This window comes from Schistocerca nitens, chromosome 3 (assembly GCF_023898315.1).
Source record: "Schistocerca nitens isolate TAMUIC-IGC-003100 chromosome 3, iqSchNite1.1, whole genome shotgun sequence".
In the NCBI taxonomy this organism is placed as follows: Eukaryota; Metazoa; Arthropoda; class Insecta; order Orthoptera; family Acrididae; genus Schistocerca; species Schistocerca nitens.
Window position 1 is genome coordinate 70,546,635 of NC_064616.1, and position 26,931 is coordinate 70,573,565.

General features: G+C 41.6%; 1 protein-coding gene across 5 annotated transcripts in view; it reads right to left on the minus strand.

The window, feature by feature from the left end:
• Positions 1 to 26,931, minus strand: part of LOC126248031 (tetratricopeptide repeat protein 39B-like) — a 332,375-nt gene that overhangs the window by 40,609 nt on the left and 264,835 nt on the right. For all 5 annotated transcript variants that reach the window (XM_049948636.1, XM_049948634.1, XM_049948637.1 and 2 more), the window contains one exon: positions 10,536 to 10,635. In XM_049948636.1, the coding sequence (XP_049804593.1) occupies positions 10,536 to 10,635 (100 nt within the window). The remainder of the gene's footprint in view (positions 1 to 10,535; positions 10,636 to 26,931) is intronic.

A 26,931-nucleotide genomic window follows, 5' to 3' on the forward strand; every position in this document is an offset into this window, starting at 1 on the left:
ACCCACACGTACCCTAAACTGTCGATCTGTTAAAAAGGAATCAATAAAAAGGGGCAGGCGACCGCGTAGACCCCACCTGTACATAGTGCGGAGGATACCTCCTCTCCAACAGGTATCATAAGCCTTTTCCAAATCGAAGAACACGGCGACCGTTAGGCGCTTTCGCAAAAAGTTGTTCATGATGAATGTCGACAAGGTCACAAGGTGGTCAACAGCGGAGCGGCGGCGATGAAAGCCGCATTGAACATTGGTAAGTAGCCGTCGAGATTCAAGAACCCAAACTAATCGAGCGTTAACCATGCGCTCCATCACCTTACAGACACAGCTTGTAAGAGAAATGGGGCGGTAACTAGAAGGAAGGTGTCTATCCTTCCCGGGTTTGGGTATAGGAACGACGACGGCATCACGCCAACGCATTGGGACTTGATCCTTCGGTCCAGACGCGATTGTAGGTACGAAGAAGGAAGCTTTTGCCTGCGGGAGAAAGGTGTGCCAGCATCTGAACGTGAATGGCATCTGGCCCCGGAGCAGAGGACCGGGACAGTGCAAGTGCACGTTCGAGTTCCCGCATAGTAAAGGGGGCATTATAATTTTCCAGATTCAGCGAGTGGAAAGAAGGTCGCCGAGCCTCTTCTGCCTCTTTCCTGGGAAGGAAGGCAGGGTGGTAATGGACGGAGCTTGAAACCTCCACGAAAAAGCGGCCGAAGGCGTTGGAGATATCCACAGGATCAACAAGGACCTCATCACCTGAAATCAGGCCAGGTACCGAGGAGTGGGCCTTAATGCCCGACAGCCGGCGAAGGCCACCCCAGACGACAGAAGAGGGAGTAAAACTGTTAAAGGAGCTGGTGAAAGAGGCCCAACAAGCTTTTTTGCTGTCTTTGATGACTCTACGGCATTGCGCTCGGAGTCGTTTGTATCCAATACAAGTCGCCAACGTAGGATGACGGCGAAAGGTGTGTAAAGCACGTCGTCGAGCACGGATAGCGTCTCGACAAGCCTCATTCCACCAGGGGACGGAAACGCGACGTGAAGAAGAGGCAGTAGGAGGAATGGAACGTTTGGCAGCATTGATGATAACAGCCGTGAGGTATTCGACCTGACTGTCACAACTGAGAAAATCGTGGTCCAGAAAGGTCGCCAGGGAGGAATAAAGTCCCCAGTCAGCTTTCGGTATGTTCCAGCTCGAAGGACGTGGGGATGGGGTGTGGTGCAGGAGACGAACGACACAGGGGAAGTGGTCGCTCGAATAGGTGTCAGAAAGGACATACCACTCAAACCGACGGGCAAGAGTGGTAGAATAGATCGAGAGGTCCAAGTGGGAGTAGGTATGAGTAGAGTCTGAGAGGAAAGTCGGGGCGCCAGTATTGAGGCAGACAAGATTGAGATGGTTGAAGACATCCGCCAAGAGGGAGCCTCTCTGACAGGATGCAGGAGAGCCCCAAAGGGGATGATGGGCATTGAAGTCGCCAAACAATAAAAACGGCGGAGGAAGCTGAACAATCAGGTGCATCATGTCAGCCCGACTAACTGCGGATGACGATGGAGTGTAGACGGTACAAACAGAAAAAGTAAAGGCAGAAAGAGTAATACAGACAGCTATTGCTTGGAGTGGGGTGGTCAATGGAAGGGGATGGTAATAGACATCATCCCGAACGAGCAACATGACCCCATCATGAGCTGGAATACCGTCCACAGGGGGGAGGTCAGACCGCTCCGAGGTATAGTGGGTAAAAGCAATACAGTCAGTTGGGCGCAACTTGGTTTCCTGGAGACCAAGGACGAGCGGACAGTGCAGGCGGAGGAGCAGTTGTAATTCCTCCCGATTAGATCGAATACCTCTTATGTTCCAATGTAACAAAGCCATCGCTAGTCAGAAAAGAGGGGGAACGAAACGGGTGAAGAGCTGGTCACCTCGACGGCTGCGGAGGGCCAGGTGTCGAGGGAACAATGCTACAACCGGCGGGAGGCTGATCCTGTTCCATCGAGTCATCGCCAGCGGCAGCCGCTTTCCCGGGTTGCTAGGAGGGGCAGCATCATTCGCCGACGAGAGGCCAGCTGAGCGCCGGCGAAACTGAGGACGGCCGGGAGCAGCGACTCACGGATGGAGCGTCAGACGAAACACGCCGGGGTGCAGAGGGGGATAAAGATTTCTTCTTGGAGGCCTTCTTGGAAGTCCGATGAGGTACGGGGATGGTGGGCTGGACCCGAAGAAGGTCCTCACGCGCGGGGTCTGTGTTGGAACACCGGACCTCGGAAGCCGGGGTCCGGAAGGTTTCCCCGATGGACGCCTGAGAAGAGGAACGCTTCTCAGGCGGCAGAGGGGGAGGAGGAGGAAGGGTGGACCCCAGGGCAGAGGGGGCAGGGGCCGCGAGGGAGGAGGATTTGGAAGGGAGGGATTTGGGAGGCAGAGGCATAGACCCCGGATGGGGTGAGGAGGTGGAGGGGGGACAGGAGAGGGGTGAGGATACTGTGGAAGGAGTGGACACAACCGAGGCAAACGAAGTTGTCAACGTCACGGGATGGAGGCGGTCATTCTTCTTCCTGGCCTCGGAATAAGAGAGATGATTCAAAGTTTTTAATTCTTGAATCTTCTTCTCCTTCTGATACGCGGGGCAGTCTAAAGATCTAGGCGAGTGGATGCCAGGACAATTGACGCACCGAGGTGGTGGGGTGCATGTGTGTTCCTCACGAAGAGGACGTCCGCAATCGCCACGAAGGGGCTCAGCCTCACACCGTGACGACATGTGCCCAAAGCGCAAACACCGAAAGCAGCGCATAGGAGGTGGGAAGTAAGGTCGCACGTCGCACCGGTAGCACATCACCTCTACCTTCTCCGGGAGAATGTCCCCCTCGAAGGCGAGGATAAAGGTTCCGGTGTCGATGCGACGGTCTTTGGGGCCGCGCTGAACTCGCTGGATGAAATGCACGCCTCGGCACTCCAGGTTGGCCCTGAGCTCCTCATCAGATTGCAGCAGGAGGTCCCGATGAAAAATAACCCCCTGCGTCCTATTCAGTGCCAGATGCGGGACAATAGACACTGGGATGTCCCCTAGTCGGTCGCACGCCTGGAGCGCCGCCGACTGTGTGGCGGAGGTGGTCTTTATAAGAACGGACCCCGAACGCATTTTACTGAGAGCCTCGATTTCCCCGAAGATGTCCTCGATGTGGTGGACAAAGAACATGGGCTTGGAGGTGGCGAACGTCCCCCCATCGGTCCGAGAACAGACTAAATAGCGGGGGAAGTACTTCGCCCCAAGCCGGCGGGCCTGTCCTTCCTCCCAGGGAGTGGCCAAGGGGGAAAGGGCAGGAGAACCAGAACCAGAGACAGTACCTTTCTTTTTAAAAGACTCGGCCGCAGAGCGACCTGATACATGTTGACGTTTCATCTATGAAACGTCCGCCCCGATACCACCCACTCCGACCAGGGGCTCTCCCCACGGGCGCCACCCAGCCTCAGCAAGGGCCACCTGGCAGGATGACCATTGCCGGGAGTCCCGATGCCCCAAGGAGACGGGCATCTACTCCTTGGTCGACGTGGGGAGGGTGCAGCTCAGGTATCGGCAGTACAATCCCTGTGTTGTCAGGGGGCTACAACCTAGAGGGTACATGATGACCCCACCACAACGGGCTGGCTACCGTGCTGGATTTCGGGTGCCATGGAAGGTCCATCATGATCGTAGGTGCAGATGGGGACACACTATGGGCATAACTTGTGCAACCCATCAGGCGTTTGACCCAATTTGAGGAATAGTGGGTGTGGTTACAACGCCGTGACAATGCTGAGTGCCAAGGTCTTAGTGCACTGAGGACCAGTGATACACCACGTAAGGCATCCTTCCCCAAAAGGCTCGTACTTCTGTAGAATTTTGAAAAATGGAGGTCAAACCCCAAGGGGGACCATCACATGGAAGGCCGAAACGGTTGAAACTCCTTTTAGTCGCCTCTTACGACAGGCAGGAATACCTCGGGCCTATTCTTACCCCGGACCCACAGGGGGGATTAAAGCAGTTACCAAACAAGATTTTCTGAAATTCTTTTATCAAAGATGATGCTGTAAATACTTCAGAATTCAAATCAAGAACAACAGTCAACACAAATAACTTGGATGTAGATACCCTTCGTGTAGCAAAACAACTGAAGTCAATAAAGGCAAGTCCTTTGGTCCAGACTGAATAATAATTAGGTTCCTTTCGAAGTATGCTGATGTAATAGTTCCATATTTAACTATCTTATCCAATCACCCGCTTGAGGAACGATCCATGCCTAAGGACTGGCAACATGTACGGATCACACCAAAGAGAAGTAATCCACTGAATTATAAATCCATATCACTGACATCAATTTGCAGTAAGATTTTGGGACATAAAAAATAATACAAAATAAAAAAAATTTTAAAAATCTTTTCACACGTAGTCTGCATGGATTCAGAAAAATATCATTCTTGTGGCAATAAAAGAAAGAAACTGGCCCTTTATTCACATAAAGTGATTGGTGCTATTGACAGAGGAACTCAAGTTGATTCCATATTTTTAGATTTCCAGAAGACTTTTGACATTGTTCGTCACAGTGAATTCTAGTCAAATTGTGCACTCATGAAGTATCATCTCAGTTGTGATACTGGATACATGATTTCCCATTAGAAAGGACATAATTCACAGCTATTGATGGGAAGTCACTGAGTAACACAGAAGTGATAACTGGCATTCTCAAGAAAGTGTTGTAGGTGCCCCTGCTGTTTCTAATCTACATAAACTATCCGGAAGACACTGTGAACAGTCCTCAGATTGTTTGAAAGTGATGCTGTTGTTTACCTCTAGCAAAGTCAGAATATCAGTAAGAAATACAAAATGATTTAGACAAGATATATGTACGGTATGTGAAGTGGCAGTTGATCCTAAACAATAAAAAGTGTTAAGTCCTCCACATGACTATTGAAAAGAATCTGTTAAATTTCAGTTACATGATAAATAGTACAAATTTAAATGTTGTTGAATCAACTAAATACCTAGGGATTACAATTATGAACAATTTAAATTGGAACTATCACAAAGAAAATGTTGCAGGGGAAGGCAAACCAAAGACTGTGTTTTACTGGCAGAACACTTGGAAGATGCAGCAGATCTACTAAAGTGACTGCCTACATTACATTTTTCCTTCCTCTTCAGGAGTATTGCTGCATGGTGAGTGTTGCTGCATGGTGTAGGATCCTTGCCACATAGGATTGACAGTGGACATCAAAAAAGTTCAATGAAGGGCAGCCCATTTTGTAACATTGTGAAATAGTGGAGAGGGTCATGGATACAATATGTGAGCTAGGGTTATTCATTGCAGCAAGATCTTTTCACAAAACTTAAATCACAAACTTTCTCCACCGAATGTGAAAATATTTTGTTGACTCCCACCTACATAAGAAAATGATCGTAATAAAATAAGAGAAATCTGAGCTCACAGAGAAAGATTTAGACATTCTTCTTTTCCCCCCATTTGCTATCTGAGAGTGGAATGGTTGAGAAATAGCCCGAAAGTGGTTCTGTAAACCCTCATGAAACACTTAGACGTGAATTGTAAAGCAACAATGTAGATTCTTTCATGCCCTGATCTCCAAAGGAGATTGTAAAAATGGAGCTCCACATGTTACACGTTCTAAGAGTGGTAGTACACATTCCATCGAATCAGAGAACAGCCCCAGTAACGTAAATAGAAAATGACACACCATGTGTGTGGCAATGTACATTCAACTGAATCCAAACCATCGCCATTTGTGACTTCAATGGCATCAAGTGAGAGCTCATTGGAGGGCTGGATGGAGGTCTGTTGTGTTTTCTGATGAAACTTGTCCTGCCTCGGTGCCAGTGATGGCAGTGTGTTGGTTAGGGGGAGGCCAATTTAGGGCTTGCAACCAACCTTCATGTGTGCTAAGTAAGACACACACTAGACCTATCCCTGGAGCTATGGTCTGGGGCACAATTTCTTATGAAAGCAGGAGCACTCTTGAGGTTATCCCAAGCACCCAGACTGCAAGTTTGTATGTCAATCTGGTGATTCAACCTGTTGTGCTAACATCCATCAACAGCATTCCAGGGGGTGCTTTCCAACAGGACAATGCTTACCCACATACTGCTGCTGTAAACTAACATGGCTCCACAGTGTGCCAACATGCTGCCTTGGCCTGCTTGATCACCAGATCTGTCTCCAGTTGAGCACATATGGGACATCATTGGACAACAACTCCAGCGTCATCCACAAATAGCATTAACCATCCCTGTATTGACCAAGTGCAACAAGCACGTTTACAATGGCCTATCTCGTGCTTACATTAACCTGTGATCTTGCAATGTTACTCACTTAAATATGTTACCTAGAGAGATGCAGTCCCAAAATTTTGTTTCTCTATGTTACTTATTTTTCCCCCCTAAGTGAACCTCAATAAAAAAGTTTTATCACTAAAAGAATCAAACAGAATATAAGGCATATGGAGTAAACATCAATTGGGACAAAAAAGTGAAGACTGATGGCTGGAAGGAAGATATGACAACAATATTTTCATTTGGCTTGAGTATTGGTATTAATTTAGGACATAAAACAAGACAGAGAAAACAAAAGGTTTAAAATACATCAGAATATGAATCCTGTGCTTGCCGCTATGCTTTCACTCAGTGAAAGCTGTAATTAATTTGACTGGAAAAACCAAGAGACTGCCAATGGCAACACTAAATGTCAATTATAACGGCAACACTGTCAATTACAATGAGAAAAATTCAGGAGTTGACAAAGCTCTATTCTTTGATATACACAGCTGTCTCTCAGTTTTAGAATAAGTTTGTTCTCAACCTGATGCAAAACTAGTCTTTCAGTTCTGTCCAGTTCTCCCCTGAAGGTAACCCTACATTTGATTTATATTACAAAATGAACTGTCAGTTGATTTAGTCATGGAAAACATCTTAAAACAATATTTGAGACATTCTTTAAATTTGAGTACAAACTAATGGCATATTTCCTGAATGCATATTTAATTTATGATGACAAACTTGATGCTATGTTGCTTGCTGTTATATCATGTTTCAGTTCAAAGAAGTTACAAATATAAAGCACAGTTTATGGTTAATGCACTATATCTCAAGGTTTTTGGAGGCTAAAAGTAATAATGTACCAGAAAGCTCTGGTTACATTCCCACAAAGTAGCAAAATGGAATTGTGTCCTGAAATAACTCATTTCCCAAGGAAAAGTGTCTAGATTCACCTATTTTATGCCACGCATTAAAATGTTCAGGTGGTCACTGTCTGAAGAAAATTGGAAATAGCGGATTACAAAATTTTTGGTTCAGAAGATTTTTTCCCTCTGCTTGGTGGGAGACTGCTCCCACAGCAAGTCGCTCAGTACAGGCCTAAATTGCTGCTTCTTCTTCTTCTTCTTCTTCTTCTTCTTCTCCTCCTCCTCCTCCTCCTCCTCTCTTCAGTAGCGCTACAGCCCTTGGTTATCCTTGGCTTCTTCAACCATCTTCCTAAACATTTATTGGTTATTTGCTGCTCTTTTCCACCCCGGACTCCCATACTGATGAGATCCACTATTATGTCATCAATCCATCTTCTTCTAAGTCTCCCTTTCTGTCTAGCTGAATGGATCCCACCTTTCATCATTTTCTTTGGAATTCTATCCTCTGCCATTCTTCTCATGAGTCTTAGCCATCATATTCGCCATTATTTCACAAATTTTATTATGTCTCTACCTTGTATTAACACTTGTAATTCGGCATTGTAGCATATTCTCCAGCCTTCTTCCTCCCTTATTGGACCATAGATTTTGCATAGTATTTTCCGCTCAAAGGTTCATAGTGCATTTTTATCGTGTTCTGTCACTGTCCGTTCTTCTAACCTGTATGTGACAGCTGGGTGGGCTAGGGAGTTACCTGCATACATCAGCAGTTTTGTTTTTCTTGTAACAAGGCTATTTCTGAACTGTTGCATATTCACAAAGCAAGCTCTGCTTCCTGCTTGTATTCTTCCCATTATAGCCTTTCCAATACTGTTGTCATTTGTTATTAGGTCTCTCAAGTAGTTAAAAGGGAACACTCCTTTGAAGCATTTCCCATTGATGTTTAGGTCTTTAGGGGTTCTTCTGGCCACAGATTGTGAGATTATCATATATTTTGTTTTGTTTTTATTTATTATGAGGTCAGTTTTTAAGGATTCTGTTTCCATTGCCAAGTATGTTTCTTTGAGTGTATTGATATTGCTTCCTACTATAGGAATGTCATCAGCGTATGCACGTATCAGGCTAGTTTACAAAAATAAGGTGCCTCTTTTGTTGATTTTATTTACTACACAATGCAAGGTTATACTGAATAGGACAATGGAGAGACTATGACCTTGCTTCAAGCCTTTATTACAGTCAAAGCTTTCACTTGCTCTTGTCTCTGTCATTGTCATTATGATTACTCTTGTTAGTTTAGCACATATACCAACTTCTTCCAGTACTCTGTATAGGCCTTGCCAGTTTATGCTGTCAAAGGCTTGTTTGAAGTCAATGAATAAGAAATGCAGATCTATATCATATTCATAGAACTTTTCCATCATTCGTCTTTTCACAAATATTTGATCAGCTACTCCTCTGTTTGGCCAAAAGCCACACTAGTGTTCCCCTAGCATGTCTTCTGCATACTTCTGTATCCTTTCACTTAATATAGCTATGAAGATCTTATAAGCTGTGCTTAGGAGTGTTATACTCTATAGTTTTCACATGCTGTTCTGTCCCGTCTTATAAATGGGGATTATTCCAGTTTTCTACTTATCTGGCATAGTTTCTGTTTCCCATATATCTTATATTAATGTGTGCAGTTTCTTTATTACAGCCCCACAGCCAATTTTTATTAATTCAGGGATTATGCTGTTTTCCCCAGGGGCTCGATTGTTTTTTGACTCATGCAAAGCCTGTGAGATCTCTTGTAGAGTTGGCTTTCTTGCCTCATTGGCATCATTGTCTACTTCCAGCTCCACTCTTTCCTCCTGTGCAGCTGTCTCTTCGTACTCTAGGTTGATGCTTATTGTATCTTTGAAATACTCTGCCCTTCTTCTCACTATCTGTTCTTCCTCTCTTATCATTTTCCCATCTTTACTGGTCTGGTACCACGTGCCAGGGAATTTGAATCCGCGCCAGACGTCACGGACGTCTAAGACCCGTAGAGGTATCTGCACCATCTGTAAGCTGTGGCGGCGCACGCCTCCTGGCCCGCTTTTAGTGTGAGGGCACCACAGTGGAACACGTGGTCCCGGCGGCCAATAGCGGCACCCCCGATAGCATACTTGAGCGCTGGCCTCGCGCTCAGCCAGCAGTCTGAGATTGCGTTGCATCTCGGGACATATAGTCTCAGATAGCGTATTGACTTCGTGTTTCTATTCCAGTGGACGTGGTTGTCTTGTTTGGTTCGTTACTCTGTCATCTGTTCTTGTTGTGTTGTAAGGTCCTCTGTTGGTCGTGTCCGTCCTCTCCTGTTGTGTTGTTGTTCGCGGGCCACTCCGCGGGTCCCGCCACATTTCTGTCACTACTACCTACTACCCCGCGACCCTTCCAGTCGCCGTTACAACAACTGGAATACGCCATTATTCTTGGCTAGAATCTATTCTTTATTTTGCCTACAGCATGATAGAACCATCTTATTTCACTTTCTTCCTTTAACTCTTCTTGAAATTTCTTCTTAGTGCACTCTCGTTTCTTTCTCTTGCACAGTCTGTTAGCTCTTCCCTTTAATTCTCTATATTGTTCCACATTATTTCTGGTTTCTCTCTGCAGCACTTTTGTTCTTGCCCTATTCTTTTCCTCTATTGCTGACTTGCAATATTTGTCAAACCATTCCTGGGTACTTCTGTTCCTTCTTATGCCTATTATTTCTTCTGCAGCATCTTTAATGGTTTTTTTTCAATCCTGCTCCAACTTCTGCCTACTCTTACTGTGGTCTCTTAATTGCTCAACTTTCTGCTTCATGTTACTTGGTATTTTTCAACTTCATCAGGGATTTTCAGTGTGTCAGTATTCCATTTCATCATCTTTCCTATTCTGTTGCCATTTGTTAGGCCTAAGTCGATGGCCTGGGAGATTTCCCACAGTGGAGAACTGCTGAGGAACAGGTGCCTAGCAAAGGTTCACCTACAGACCTCGACCAGTGGGAGTGTAGGAGGATGATCACTTGATGCCTCAGAGGATGGAAGTACTGTGACAGGCTGGGACAGAGTATCTCTCTCTCTCTCTCTCTCTCTCTCTCTCTCAGGCAAAGACAGAGAGAGGAATCATTGGTGGCTTGTTGAAGAGCCCATCTTGAGCTCCATCTTGAGCCATAGGGAGATTGATAAACAGCAGAAAACCCTCAATTTGAGACTAACCCCCATCAACCACTTGTCACCTCACACAGTAGGTTTCCAGAAGAGATAACTATTTGTAACTTTTGAAGTCAGCAATCAAATGCTGTGCATTGTATAGGAGGCACTGATGAGCAGATCAGTGGCATACACTGTTAATTTTAATGTTGTGCAGTACTTACCAAATTAAAGGCTCCAATTCCCATACGAACACCACTCTCAAAATGAACTTTATAGGATTCATTATTCCACTTTCTAGTATGCAGAATGTTTGCACACTCTCTGAAAACAAAGAAAGAATTTTAAAAAATTAAAATGTAATGACATAATAAATATAGAGAACGGATTATGGCAATTAGTAATTTCCTCATAAGCACATAAACTTTTTGGGCATGCTACAGAGAAATGTGACGGAACAATTACTGTTCATATTGTTCATTTAGGACCCAATGGAAAATAACTGTGTGATGATGCTGTTGAGCATGAGGAAGCAACAACCGAGAAACAGTTGTACAAATATAACATCAGATACATAATACACTGGCTCATTTTTCAAGACTGTAGGAAAGTGTTCGCGTAAAATTCTTGCATCATCAATACTGGAACTCTGTTCCAGAGTGTGGGGTTGCTTACCAGGTTGGTGTAACTAGAGACACTGTGTGTACATCAATAAGGGCAATGCACATGATCACAGGATTTTTTGGTTTATGGGAGTGTGTTTTCAAATTGACAAAAAATTTGAATTATTTGACACTCAAAGGCAGATACTAAGAAGCAGTTTAGCTGATACTATTACACTAGAATAGCTCACATGAAGATAAATAAACAGTCATTTCTCACACATACCATAAATGAATAAAACAGAAAGAAATCATGACATACACCAGGTGATCAAAAGTATCCGGACACATGGCTGAAAATAACTTACAAGTTCCTGGCACCCTCCATTGGTAATGCTGGAATTCAGTATGATGTCGGCCCATGCTTAGCCTTAATGACAGCTTCCACTCTCGCAGGCACACATTCAATCAGGTGCTGGAAGATTTCTTGGGGAATGGCAGCCCATTCTTCACGGAGTGCTGCACTGAGGAGAGGTATCAATGTTGGTTGGTGAGGCCTGGCATGAAGTCAGTGTTCCAAAACATCCCAAAGGTGTTCTATAGGATTCAGGTCAGGACTCTGTACAGGCCAGTCCATCACAGGGATGTTATTGTCACGTAACCACTCCGCCTCAAACCGTGTTTTGTGAACAGGTGCTCGATCATGTTGAAAGATGCAACTGCCATCCCCGAATTGCTCTTCAACAGTGGGAAGCAAGAAGGTGCTTAAAACATTGTGTAGGCCTGTGCTGTAATATTGCCACACAAAACAACAAGGGGTACAAGCCCCCTCCATGAAGAACATGACCACACCATAACACCACCTCCTCCGAATTTTTCTGTTGGCTCTACGCTCGCTGGCAGATGACGTTCACCGGGCATTCGCCATACCCACACCCTATCATCAGATCACCACATTGAGACTGGCCAATCATCCAATGTTTATGCTCCTTACACCAAGTGATGTGTGGTTTGGCATTTACCGGTTGTGTGACATATGAGTAGGCACTCAACCATGAAATACAAGTTTTCTCACCTCCTGACTGACTGTCATAGTACTTGCAGTGGATCCTGATGCAATTTGGAATGCCTATGTTATGGTCTGGATAGATGCCTGCCTATTACACATTACAACCCTCTTCAACTGTTGGCGGTCTCTGTCAGTCAACAGACGAGGTTGACCTGTATGCTTTTGTGCTGTACGTGTCCCTTCATGTTTCCACTTCACTATCACATCAGAAACAGTGGACCTAGGGATGTTTAGCAGTGTGGAAATCTTGTGTACATGTGTATGACACAAGTGACACCAAATCACCTGACCATGTTCGAAGTCCATGTCTTGGTACTTTTGATCACATAGTGTATATGATACATGCTGTGAACGAGTTAAAATTATTAATTATGAGTAAGAGGTTAGAATGTTCCAGTTACAGCCAGTTAACAGGTTCCAGAAACATTTAAAAGGTTCCACGTAGCCTGGAAGTATACTACCAGAATAATGTTTGCATTAGTGTAGTAGCATTTTGTCCGTGAACTGAGAAAATTGTTGTTGGATGGCTTTGCTCCAGATTTTTCTCAGGTTACACACAGTTGTTTCGCAATATAATGTTTCACCATAAATATTGCTCTGTTGATTCATGTTACTTTTACCTCGCACGGAAATATTTTGCCACATATAACTACATTTCTATCTTTTATTCATTGTTGAGAACCACACGTAACTACGTACTTAATACATCTTGAATGTACAATTTTTATGCTTCACTATCCTATATATCACGTTAGCGTTATGTGAGAGTACAACACTGCAGTGAAGGATGTACAACACACTTGGAGCTTTAAATGTCAAAGTTCCCACATTGGAAAGGTGTGGTACTGGTTGTGACGTAGAACAATTCTACACTCAGTATCCCCAATACCAACACCACCACCACCACATTAACGTTTCTCATTCTAGCCCCAAGTCACACCTTGCCTGGGTGGAGGTATTACCGAGTCATGGCTGCTGCACACAATGGCTGTAAAGGAATGTTCCAAAGGAATGAAGGCTTGCAGGTGCATGAAAAACATCTAGCCTGAGTTTTGTAACCCCACCTGAAGATGATAGCAATATGAGTAACAAAATTTATGTGAAGGTACAGATTCACTCTACACTCTACTGCCATATAACCTTCCCATGGGGCCATGTAATGCAGTTACTGAATCAGAAGTTCACCTAGGTTTTTTTCCTTTTTTCTTACGGTATGAGAACAACTGAGGTCATAAGTGCCCATGTCAGGACCTTACAACATTAATAAGAAAAAGAAGTTAAAAGTGACTATACATTAAGCCCAACTAATAGAAGGAAAGAAAGCTAAAAACAAGGACTTCCTCTCGGAGAAACGTCCACAAAAAAATGCCACACACACAACGGAGATTCCAAATCAAGGATTAAATGTTCTTCGCCATATTGCGACAATGGATAAAAAGTAAAACACGGTCAACAGCCAGCATGTTGTTTGTTCAAATGGCTGATAACTCAGACTGCAAACATACACTAGAACGTAAGCGGTTTAGAAAAGGGCATTCGGTCAGGAAATGGCAAACTGTTTAAGGTTCATGACAATGAGCACAAAGGGGTGGGGGATCACTGTTTCAAAAAAGGTGATGGCTAAAAGACAGTGCCCAGTACGCAACCCAACTAAAATGATCTCCTCGGGGCGAGGAGGCTGAGAGGAGGCTGGCCAAGGAACTGGGAGAGGTTTAATTTCCTGGAGCTTATTCCTGTGAAGATAAGACCTGTGGTGATTCCTAAGTGACACCATCTGCTGACAGAAGGCAACACAAACATCCAAAGGAATGGGAGAGCAGGCAGGCCAAGGTAGAAGGACTGCAGCCTTGGCAGCAGCTTCATTTACCGTCAGACTGATGTGACCAGGAATGTCAGAATGGTTCCCTCAACAGCAACCAAGTGGAAGCTTTTTGGACCCCTCGCATTAAGGAATGGACTGAGTACAGCACACTCAGGCTAAAAAGTGCACTGAGAAAACCAGAGCAAAGACAATTAAAAATCCTGTGCCACTGGATGGACTGTGTGGCCTGATGGAGGGCGAAGAGCTATGCTGTAAATACTGAGCAACGTTCTGGAAGCCAATATCAAAAATGCTCAGTGTCAATGACAAAGGCGAGCCCGACACCATCATCAGTATTAGAGCCATCAGAGTACATGGAGGTGCTATAGCTATGTTGTGTGTGAAGTTGAGAAACTTACAGAGATAAATTGAATCCAAAGAAGTTTCCTAGGGAAGAGAATGAAGGCCAAGATGAACACAGGCTGCTGCACGAAGCCAAAACAGTGAAGGGTTCACACCCATCAGGAACATGGCATGAAGCGTAAAGTTAAGCTGCCAGAGCACTAGCTGAAAGCGAACTCTTGGAGGTAACAGAGAAGAATGACACACCCCGTACTGGTGGTCAATGGAGTAATCAGAAAAGAAAGCACAGAATAGGTGGCTGGGCATGGCAGGCAAATGGAATATGTATCCACTGAGGAGAACATCGTGCTGGTATGACAGTGGTAGTTCGGCAGCTTCTGCAAAGAGACTCTCAACCTGGCTAGTTTAAACGCGGCCAGTGACCAAACATATTCCACAATGGTGGATTGTATTAAGATGGCGTGAGGTGGACGGATATGCAGATGAATAAAGGAAACACCCATAGTCTAGTTTCATGTAGACAATGGATTCATACATACAGAAGAGCACGATCTGATCCGCTTCCCACGAAGTACTGCTTAGGACACACAGGACAATGAGGGACCTGGTACAGCGTGTGGCCAGGTAAGACATGTAGGAGGGCCAAGAAAGTTTTCTATCAAGCATGAGCCCCAGAAGTTTTTCAGTTCCAGCAAATGGAAGAGCAACAGATCCTAGATGTAAAGACAGTGGAAGAAACCCACTGTGCTGCCAGAAATTCATACAAACAGTTTTGTCAGTGGAAAAGCGGAAGCCACTGTTGATGCCCCAGGAATAACAATTATCAAGACATCACTGAAGATGCCGCTAAAGGAGACAAGTCTGTGGAGAACTGCAACAGATCGCAAAGTTGTTGGTGAAAAGGGAGCCAGAGATGCCTAGTAGGAGACAGGCCATAATAGGGTTAATGGCTATAGCTAAGATGACACTCAGGATGGAGCCTTTAGGCACTCAATTCTCCTGGATACAGGTATCTGACAAGTCCGAACCCACACACACCGTGAAAACTCTGTCTTTTAAAAATTCCTGAAGGAAATGGGGCAGGTGGCATCGGAAGCCCCACATGTATAGACTACGGAGGATATCAGTCCTTCAGCATGTGCCATAGGCTTTCTCCAAATCAAAACACATGGCCACTGTCTGGTGTTTTGCAGAAAACTGTTCATGACATGGGTTGACAAAGAGATGAGATGATTAACTGCAGAGCGACATGTTCGAAATCCACACTGTGCAGTGGTCAGTAGACTGCGAGACTCAAGCCACCATACCAGCTGGCCGTGAATCATATGTTCCATCAACTCTCAAACACAGTTGGTGAGAGAAATGGGGCAGTAGCTAGAATGAAGGTGTTTGTCCTTACTGCGCTTAGGTGTGGGTATGACAGTGGCTTCACACCAGCATCTGAGATACATGCCATCTGCCCAAATGCAACTGTACATATGAAGGAAAGATTTGGTGGCTGTAGGAGTAGGAGACTGGGATGCTACTGTGATACTCGGCAATTTTACAACTGCAGCACTGAATTAGAGGTAACAAGTATGCATGGCCATGTCGTTCATGGAGCGAGGTGTAGCAAGAATGGTACTGTACATGCTGGATGGGAAAATGCAGGCTTTTCGACAAGCCGACAACTTGTGAGTGACACAGTGGGGTATTTTTTACTTGACCCGGATCTCCTGGATGGCCTGCTCACTGAGATACTTGGGACATTCATGACACGAGGTGGCACGGTCACCGTTACAATTGATACAGTGGGGAGGAGGTGGGAAATCGTCCTCACGAGCATCCCTACCACAAATAACACATTTGGCCATGTTTTGACAGGGCATGTGAGTGTGGCTGTAATGTTGGCACCAGTAAAAAATACATTGGGTTTGGAATATAAGGTCAGACCGTGATGACTTCGTGGCCTGTTTTGATTTTCAAGGAACACATTACTCAATCAAACATCAGAAAAAGAGCAGATGTAGGCACTGAGGTTGCATCAACCTCTTTCATTATCCTACAGACAGCAGTAATGCCCTAATCAGAGAGAGAGATAAGTTTGGATTTCTCCCTCGGTCAGACCATCAAGCAGCTGAGTGTAAATAACACCGTGCAGAGAATTCAGCATTCGATGGACATCGATACAGATAGGACAGCTGTGGAGGAGCGAAGCTGTAAGCAGTTGTTGGGCTTAAAAATCACAATTGGGCTTCAGAAGAAAAATCTTATTACGTAAGTGAGAGGAGGATTTCGCAGGGCCTGCAATTGTATCAACACCTTTCTGAATAATAAATGGATAACCGTAGCAAGGGATTGACGTCCTTCAGTATGAAATACCGTGAGGACCCAAGGTGCAGCTGGGAGAGTCTTTGAATCTTTCACCTCATTCTGTTTACATTTAGTAAACATGGGCTGAGATGGTGATTGGCTCATTGTGAAAAAGTCCATCACGATTGCCAGCATCTCTGATGGCATGCTCCTTCCAAGGGCCCCTCCCCCTTTCAGAGGGGACTCGCCCACCTTAGTTGTACACAACTCCTGACATGCAGACCAACCGGCAACTGGGAAGGTAATACCTCTGGCAGTCACCCCTCCCCGGGCCTGGCCCGAACCAGGGGGTATGTGCAAACCCTACCTGTTGACCTGGGGCTGGGAATTACATGTTACCCATTCACCTGTTATGTGTCAAATGAATGGGGTGGCCTTTGGGAGTGCACAGGAAGAAAGAAAAAACAAAGAGAAACCTCAAAAACTGAAGCAGACAAAGGGGAGGAGATGGAAGGTGAGGACAGAAGGGAAAACACGAGGGACTGTTCCGATGCTGGGCTATCGAAACTGCAACAGGCATTGCTGAAAATATCCAAGATATGTTATCCGAGGGAGGGGAAAAAGAATAGCAGGAGGATGGGCATGCAGAACTCACCACAGAGTGGTGAGGCCCCTGGAAGTGCTCACCTAGCTGATACCCTCTATTTGAGTATTTGTCATACACAATAGTCTGATGGTTATGGTTCTATACTGTTTTGGTCACACTTTGGACTGTTTATGCTTTGCACATGACAACTTTGGCTTTTGACTTTGGATTTGATTACACTCAAAACTTGTACAATGCACTTGCTTGCTCCCTCTATTAGATGCCCTATGGAATCTACACCACAAGCTACACATTATACTCTTATGTATTCAGCTGAACTCTGTTGTTTCTTTAATGTTGATTTAGAACAGTTGTAGATCCAAGTCCAGAAATTCTGTTTATAGCTAGCATCAGTACTTTACCTGATACTACAGATATTGGCTGGATATTTTGACTGCTTTACAATACCCCACCCTTCTGAATTACAATTTTCCCCACATTTCACCAATGTAATATCCAATAATTTGTTTGTTTAAATAAATAGGCTGGGACTGGTGTTGATAACAGTTTTTGACACAATGTGAAGACCAACAGTCTGTCTGTATAATAAGGACATCCATGCTAAAATGAACCACTCCTGAAAGATGTTACTAAAGAATCTTTTTCCATGGAAATAATCAACCTCTTTATTCATCTGTTAACAATATACACTGTATGGATGTAGTCAAGTACAATATAGTTTCTTATCTTTAATTTGTTTCAAAAACTTGGATAATAAATACAAATATTTTATATCATTATATATAAATAATATTACTTTTCCATATTCTGATATTCTTCAATGCTATAAATATGTGTTAGTAAAAATTGTTTAAGATCTACCTTGAATTTATGAAATTCTTTAATCTTCTTTATTGTAGAAGACAATGCACTAAAAAGTATTCTGGGCTGGTAGTTTACACTTTTTTGGTAGAGTGCTCCTTTGTGGGTGTGTCTGTGAAAATCATCCCTGTTCCTTGTTTCATGGTTATGAACGTGATTATTTAATGTTGAAAATTCCTGGTGAATTTTCAGAAAGCAAACACATTCATCGATGTATAAGCTAGGAAGAGTTATTATTTTAAATTCTTTAAATATTTCACTGCATGGCACTCTGCAGGGAAGCCCTTTCATTAGTCTAATAGCCCTTTTTTGAAGTTTGAAAGCTTGTTTTGCCGCACCTGTATTTCCCCAGAAGTTCACACCATATCTAAGCAAACTGTTCATGTAAGCATAATAGGCACACAGCAATGATTCAGTGTTGCAGTATTCCCAAAGTATTCTTAGCACATAGCAGCATTTACTTAATTTTTTTACTCAAAACTTCTAGATGCTTTTTCCATCTCAAGTGCTCATCCATCCATATACCGAGGAATTTTGTGTATGGAGCTTGTGCAATAACATAGTTCCCTAACTAAGCTTTTACTCTTCTTCTAGTGTCATCAGCGAACATCACCGTTTCTGCAACTGTCAGATGGTTTGGCAAATTGTTTATGTACACCAAGAACAACAAAGGGCCTAACACACAACCCTGGGGCACTCCATAGCTAGTTTTTTTATTTTTTTTATTTTTTTGAAATCTGAAAGATACTCTTTGCCTTCATGACATATTTGTACTTTATGTTGTCTATCAGAGAGATCAAACTTGAACCATTTGACGGCAAGTCCCCGGACCTCATAACATTCTAGTTTCATAAGCACTAAGTCATGGCTGATTAAATCAAATACTTTAGATAAATCTAAGAATATTCCACAGCTTAATTTGTTCTTGTCCAAGGCATTTAGAACTATTTTCACGAATTGGAAGACTGCCGTTTCTGTGGATCTGTTCTTTGTAAACCCATTTTGAGCATTAGTCAATATTTTACTTTAGAGAAACCTGACAATAAAGACACTGGCCTATAATTATTTATGTCAGCTATACTATCCTTTTTGTGAAATGGCTTTATTATGGAGAGTTTTAGTTTTGATGGGAACACCCCTGTCCTGAAAGAAGTATTAATAATGTCAGTTAGGTGAGTATCTATACTGGTAGAACTATGTTCGATTACCTTGTCTGGAATTCCGTCAATACCACAAGACATTTTATTTTTTAGTTTATTAATAGCATTTGTAACTTCACATTCTGTTACTGGGTACAGAAACATTGTCTTTTCACAAGTTGATACTTTTATGTTTTTATTTTTTGAATTGCACAGACGTTTAATTAGGTTCGGTGCTATGTTCACATAATGTTCATTGAATATATTGACTACCTGTTTAGCATCTTCTATCACTTTACCCTCACTTTTAATTTTGAAATTATGGGTCTTTGTTTTACATTTTCCTATGCTATTGTTTATAACCTTTCAAATCAATTTTGATTTATTGCTTCCATTATTAATGTATGGATCATTTTTGCCTTTTTGCTGCCTGTAAAACTTTCCTATAGACCCTTCTATATTTCCTATGGTACGGTTTTATTGTTGTATTTATTTTAGCACGTTTGTTTACGTTTCTAAGGGTGGTTGCTGAGTTTTTAATCCCTTGTGTTACCCATGTGTTTGTCTTCTCACTGACTTTAATTCTTTTTAACGCGAATGCTATATTGTAGCAATATTTATAATCAGTGAGAAAACTGTCATATTTTTTGTCTGCATCATCAGTTTGTTCTATGCCCCACTGCACTCTTTTTAGTGTACTATTAAATACCCTTATGTTGTTTGCATTAATAAGTCTTCTTTGTACATATTTTTCAGTGACTGTATTTCTTATTGTTCTAATTCCTTATCATCATTTTTAAAGCCATATGGTCAGAAAAGCCTGTATCTGTTGCTTCAACACTGTACTCACAGCTTTGTTTGTTGGTAAATATCTGATGAAGTGTTGTTTCAGACCCATCCCCATATCTGGTAATTTCCTGCACTGTAGGTTGCATGTTGTATGTGTTAAACAGATTTAATAATTGTACCTTGTTCTTATTACTTTTGTTAAAATTAATGTTAAAGTCACCAAGAACTAGTGTGCATTTTGACCTGCCTCTCAATTCATTTAAAAGATCATCTATATAATATAAGAATTGGGTAAAGTCACCTGATGGGGACCTATAGATGCAAGCACTGATAGTTTGACAGTCTGTACGTTCACAAATACAACATTCAAAATCTTTTTCTGTGCACTTCACCCTAAGTTTTACCTCCTTAGATTTAACATTACTTCTAACATAGATGCATACACCTCCACATTTATAAGTTTCCCTGCAAAAGCTACTTACTAAATCAAAATCTGGTATATTTTCTGCACAGATCTGAGTGTCCTGAAGCCAGTGCTCACTGATACACAGCACAGAAGCCTCCTTAAGGTTACAGTTTAAAATTAATTTGAGCTCACACATTTTGTTGCCTAGTCCTTGTACATTCTGATACAGCAAAGTCAAGCCACCTAGATTTGGTGCACAGCTCACTTTAGTGTTCCCTTCAGGTTTTGACCAAGTCTGACACATTTCAGGTTTGGTCAGCCTTATTTGTTTCCCTGAACTAGTTCTGGAATTTTGAGACATAAGTTCCAAATTGCTGATACAAGATAATTTGTTATTTACCATGCTAAGTATTTTCTGGGTCAGCAATGTCTTTCCTATTCCACTTAGGCCTTGACCATGTCTTGTATGACACGTTCTCGAGCAGTTACAATTGTCAGAGGGTTCATGGTTACAACTGATACATTCCTTAATATCTAAAAGCATTACATTTTTAAACTGTTTGCAAATTGTTTCAAAATATTTGTTAGCTTTGGTTATTTCTCTGTTTACACATGATGCTTCAATTAAATCGTAATGATGAGGTATTTTAAATAATATAACATTTGTGTTTGTTAACCTGCCCAGTGTAGTCTTCAGAGCTGTTGTTGCTGCAGCTGTTTTATTATGGGATACATAATTGGAACCACCTATAAGAACTGCAAAGTCACTCCTTGACAAATTACTGCAATCTTCAGTGTTGGTGAGGATCTGATTGAATCTTGCTCCAGGTTTCACCATGCCTTCAATTTTAATGTTTTTTGGGTTGTCAGGGTCTTCATTTTTGTAGCCATCCCTCTTCCGAAACCATCAGAGTAGATTCTGATGTGTGTTGTTTCTTCTCTTCGTATTTATTGACTCTGTGCTCCATCTTGTTCTTTGTATGTTGCATCTGATACATTGTTTGTTTTATTCAATTTCAAAACAGGTACCATCAAATCTGCATTGCTGCAAGATTTTTTGCTGTGTTTCTTTTTTGGCGATTTAAATACATCTGCGCTTTTTGTGCCACAGTCCATGTTTTTCTGCTTTGTGTGTTTGGCTTCAGATGTGATTTTGTGGACTTCATTATCTCCAGGTCCATTATAATCAGGTATGTTACATACTTCAGGCCTAATAGTTTTCAACCTACAATCATCAAAGGTCCAGTTTTTTATGATTACCTCCTGTCCCTTTAGTGAGGGATCTACTTTTCCACATCTAAAATGAAATATGTTTCCACATTCCGTGCATTCAACACCACTTCTCACAGTTTTCTGGCATTTTCGACAATGGTTACTGGTCCTGTCGCCTGTATTTTTACTAGTCAAATTTTCTGTTACCACATCACTGTACAATGGAGATTTGCACTGTTGTTTAAGTTCATCATTTTTTAGTTTTAACCCACGAATTTCATCTAATAGAAATGCAATAATATCGTCTTTAGTGTCTTTGCTGTTTACATTTTTATGCGTTTCGTCTTTGCAGCAATTCAAACCGTACTAAGTCTTTTGTTTTGAACTTACATTTGCACATTTATAGTGGTAAACTGTTTCACATTTTAGACACATTATTCCTTTGTTGGCGCGTTTTACACAATAGCAGTGGGAAGACGTCCCATTTTCTTGCAGATGTTCCGTGTTGGTCGTTCATCTTCGAATTTTCAGGTGTTCACGCTTCTTCTTTTGTTTAACTTTTTAAATAATATAGCACGCCAGACAAGTGTATGTAATGACTAAGGCAACTGACTTATTTTACATAAAAATAAGATTCCAAGAATGTAATTCATGTTATGTGCAACTACATAGTTAAGAAACATAGCAAAAGGCAGAAAGATCTTGGTTGCAATGTGGATGGTGAGGACTAAGGATTCTACAATGATTGTGACTTACTGGCACTAATCCTCGTGATGTGATTTTGCATAGTTAGTAGTACTATATATATATATATATATATATATATATATATATATATATATATTATTTTTTTTATTTATTTTTTTTTTTTTTGTGAAACCTAGAGTTAAAAACTAAGTAATTATAAGCTTCTTTATTGTGGAACCTGCAGCATATAATGTCACACTAGGACATTATGCAGAGAAATAGTGAACAGTATGCTACCTGATATTTTATTTTTGTATGTAAGCTTATTTTGGCTTTATTGCCTTCACCAGTACTTCTCCAAACAATCACATGGATTTATATTGTACATAATATATAATTTATAATTGTTTTTTACATTGGATGTTGAACCCACATCCTGACATTGTAAATGGACATATGTCAACTTTGAGTAAACTATTACTGCTGTCCGTAGCTGTTGGATGTAATATTTTTTCAGTAACATTTTGAATGAATATCCGATTATTTGATGTTGTATATATATACCTTATAATATGTTTTTTTATTACTTTGACAGTTGTAGAAATTCAAGTTTGTGATTAATTGTTTACTCAAAGATATTTATGTTGTTGCAAGTCATTTATCTATAGAACTGTTACTGATGTGTTTACATCTCTGGTGTTTTGGTTATCCGTTATCCCTACATAAAATTTCCATAAAAATTTTAAAAATTTTGAAATATACATAGACACTAAGCATTATCCTCATGACACACTAAGTGAACAAATCTATTTCAAGCACACACAATTTTTTACAAAATGATACTGAAATTTTATAGATGGATAATGGATAACCAAAATGCCAGAGATTACAAACACATCATACCAGTTGCATAGATACATGAACTGCAACAACATAAATATCTTTGAGTAAACAACTAACTGTCAAACTTGAATTTCTACAACTGTCAAAATAATAAACATATTATATGTACAACATCAAATCACTGGATAGCTTTACAACATTACTGAAAAATTACTACAGAGAACAATTATGGACAGCAGCAATAGTTTACTCAAAGCTGACTTAAGTCCACTTACGAAGTCAGGACATGATTATAGCATCCACGGTAAAAAAAAAAAAAAGAAAAAAAAAAGAAAAGAACATGATATATTATGTAAAATATAAATAAATGTGATTGTTTGCATAAGTACTGATGAAGGCAATAAAGACAAAATAAGCTTATATACAAAACTAAAACATCAAGCAGCATACTGTTCACTTATTCTCTGTGTAAGTACTTATAGTTTGAAAAACATCTATATTTTTTAATATATTGTTAAGTAATTTAAATGCCTTTTTGGTAAATTTAGCTACAGTTTTATGAAGACTACACACAGTAAGGCAAGTTGCCTGCCACTGAGAGTGAACACCTATGTCAGAATTTTTAAATATAAAGACTTTGTTCTAATTTAGTGCAGACTGTAAATATTGTATGAAGAAGTACAAGTAGCATTAGTCTGAAACAAAATATATAATCTTTGCAATCATTGTACTTAGTCTTTCATACTGGACAATAATTTCCATATTCCTAGTTTTTATTCTGAGAAGGGTATGAGCTACAACACAGAAGCATTTTATGAGTGTATGCATGCCAACAGAAACTTAAGAACATTTTTCAGGTGAGTTATGAATATAAAAAAAGAGGTAAGTGCATGAACAGCTGGATGCTAATGCTCAATGCAGATTGAAATAACCACAGAATACCACCCACGACTTATGACTGCAACACAGAACCAAGCCAAAAACATTGTTGAGGACCTTTGATTATTTCCATGCTATTAAAGTAATTTTAATTCTCCATGACACTGTTACTCTAGAAAACTAAAGAAGTTTGGCAGCTGGCACTTCAGTACCTTCATAAGTTTTGAAAACCCAAAGAAATATATTTTTGTAGAAATCCTTTGCAGTGGACAAGGACAGATCCAGTTGGGTAAAATGATGGTTCTGTCATAGACTTAAGGAATTTCCTGAAAAGAAGGCATTTTGTCCCTCCAGTAGTATAAATGCGTTGGAAGATTGGTGAAATAATAAATCTACAATAGAATTCTTAAATGACTGGTCACTTTCACCTAAGTGCACTTAATACATGCTAACGGTTTCTGCCATTTTTCAGATAATCACTGAAAATTTAGAATACAATAGCTTCTTTGCCACTTTATAACGGTAATCACTTTTTAGAACTGTTGGTATCTTCGACTAGCCACTTTTTATTTGGCCTGCTGATAAGTGTTAAGTAATTACGCTTTTCTGCAGTATGTACTATTTTATTACTGTAAAGTTGCATCACATAATGCCTGTACCACACGCACTTGTTCATTATAGCACATCGACACAAATCAAAACTTTAAACTTCCACCCACCAAGCACTCTTTTTAAATAAAAGTGAAAGCTCGTATCACAGTGATAGCTTCATTACCAGACGAAAGCTACGGAAATCATGATATATCACTCAATTGTAAATAAAGAAAGAAATAATATGTGCAGTCAACACCCACACATTTCTCGCAAGCATATTGCCATCTGCACAACACTGTTCAAGCTCGTATGCCCATGGTGGAGTGCACCCGGCACTACAGGTGGACAGGGGCAGACAACAACAGAGGCACGGGCAGTGAGGCAAGCGAGTCACAGCGTATTTAATCCTACTGCACTGGCCGAGTGCATCCAGACAAGCACACCCACACACCTCGTGCACGTGCAGAATGTGCACAACTGGGTTCACGTGGTGAGTAGCGTATACTAACGCCTGCTCTAGGGTGAACCGAGAGGTGCTCGAGAGTGCCTGTGCTCTGACCTACACAGAGAAGACTACGATTATGCAGTTCTCGCAATAAACTGAGGAAAGGATTGACATCAACATGTATTTCTTAACTGCACATTTCATCCACTGATAAGTAACTGGCATAATCTATAAAATCATAGTGTAACAACAGCACTTCTTGAGGCAGCACCAATAGATTTCCCCAGGATGTAGCCCAAATATTGAAAGACCAATACATTGAACTATAATCTTAGTCTGTGGACAATAAAATATGGCATTAAGTAAGTCTAGGGAGCAGAGGTAACACCTTTTTCAGAAGAATATGCTAGAAATGCTATTGCCCAGTGAGTTGGAGTACCATATGTGAAGAAGTAATTAATTGTTTAGTGTTTTCCTTTTGGGCAACACCTAGTGAGAGGCATTGATGATGAATGCTGAAGTGAGCTCCAAGCCACTGGCCATTCAAGTTAGGAATTTATCAATGAAGAATGGGTGAGGGTGCAGGAGGGGAGAGGGAGGAGATAAATTTTCAATTTCCGTGAGCACAAAAAATTAAATTTGTTTGTTTTTCTCTAATAATTCTGATAAATCCTGACAATGTATCTTATTGTTAATCAGATCTACCTTTTACTAGCCTCAAAGTCAGATAATGATCAACATTTATCTGTTACATTAATTCTGAAATGAATTTCTTCTGATGAGCAGAGGCTGCAAACATTCATTTCACTTTTGGACTAATTATATCCCTTCAGCATCTAGGCAAGTGATGGAAAGTTGGTATCATAGGTAGGTCCCTTAACTGCATAGACTCGGGCTGCATTTCATTTTGGCAGATATAGATCTTACTGTACGTGTCTGCTCCATATTGTGACATGACACTTACAGTTCATTCGTGAAGCATTGTATCAATGCCAAATTGTGAATAAGTTTAACCTTCTAAATGATGTACACTGTGTCATAGACAGAAGCACTATATTGGTTAAAAGGAAATCGCTATCATTCTATAACTGTGAGAGGGTATTTGGCTATACCACCAGTGATAATATATGCACTGCCTGACAAAAAGAGTGAAGCATCCAGAAGGGGAGGAAGAAATGAAATGAAACTTCACTCACTGAGAGAGTATGTGACATTATTTCAGTGCTCACAAAATCTGAGTCAAATTTAAAAAGAAAACGGCAGTATAAGCCCACTTATTAGTATGATGATGCACTCCCTCTTGTCTAGAGACATACACCGATTTGATTGAAAGAGTGTCACGAAGCTATAGCATCCCACAACTGTTGTACTGATCCTCAATATCCACAATACAGTGACTCTGGGATGGAGCTGACCTCCATGACGGTGCCACACACATTCTATGATGGTCCCACACATATTCTATCAGGCACAGATTTGTGGACCCTGCCGGTCACAGGACTACCTCGACATCAGGTGGCCAGTTCATAGACACATATGCCACGTGTGGATGAACACTGTCCTCTTGAAAAATGGCACCACAAAACCGTCACACAATAGGTAACACACGAGGATGCCGATTGTCCGTGACATACTGTTGTGCTGTCAGAGTTCCCTCAATCGTTACCACCCCTGACCTGAGGTCCTATCCCAGGGCTCCCCACACCATGACACCACGAATAACACAACTGTGCCTCACTAAAATATTGGAAGAAAGGGACCTCTCCTCAGGTTGTGGACATACTTACAGATGACGAGCATACAGGATAGTGCAGAGCTGTGTTTCATCGCTGAATACAATGTGACACCATTCCTCAGCAGTACATGCTTCCCATTACATTAACACTCCAAATGTAGCAATTTGTGTTGAGGTGTCAACAGCAGCCTTGGCATGGGTCAGTTATTCCCTAGTCCGATTGCTGTAATGCTGTAACGTTTGGATACAGTATTACTAGTGTCCTGCTTGACACAGTCATATCTGGGCGTAATGCT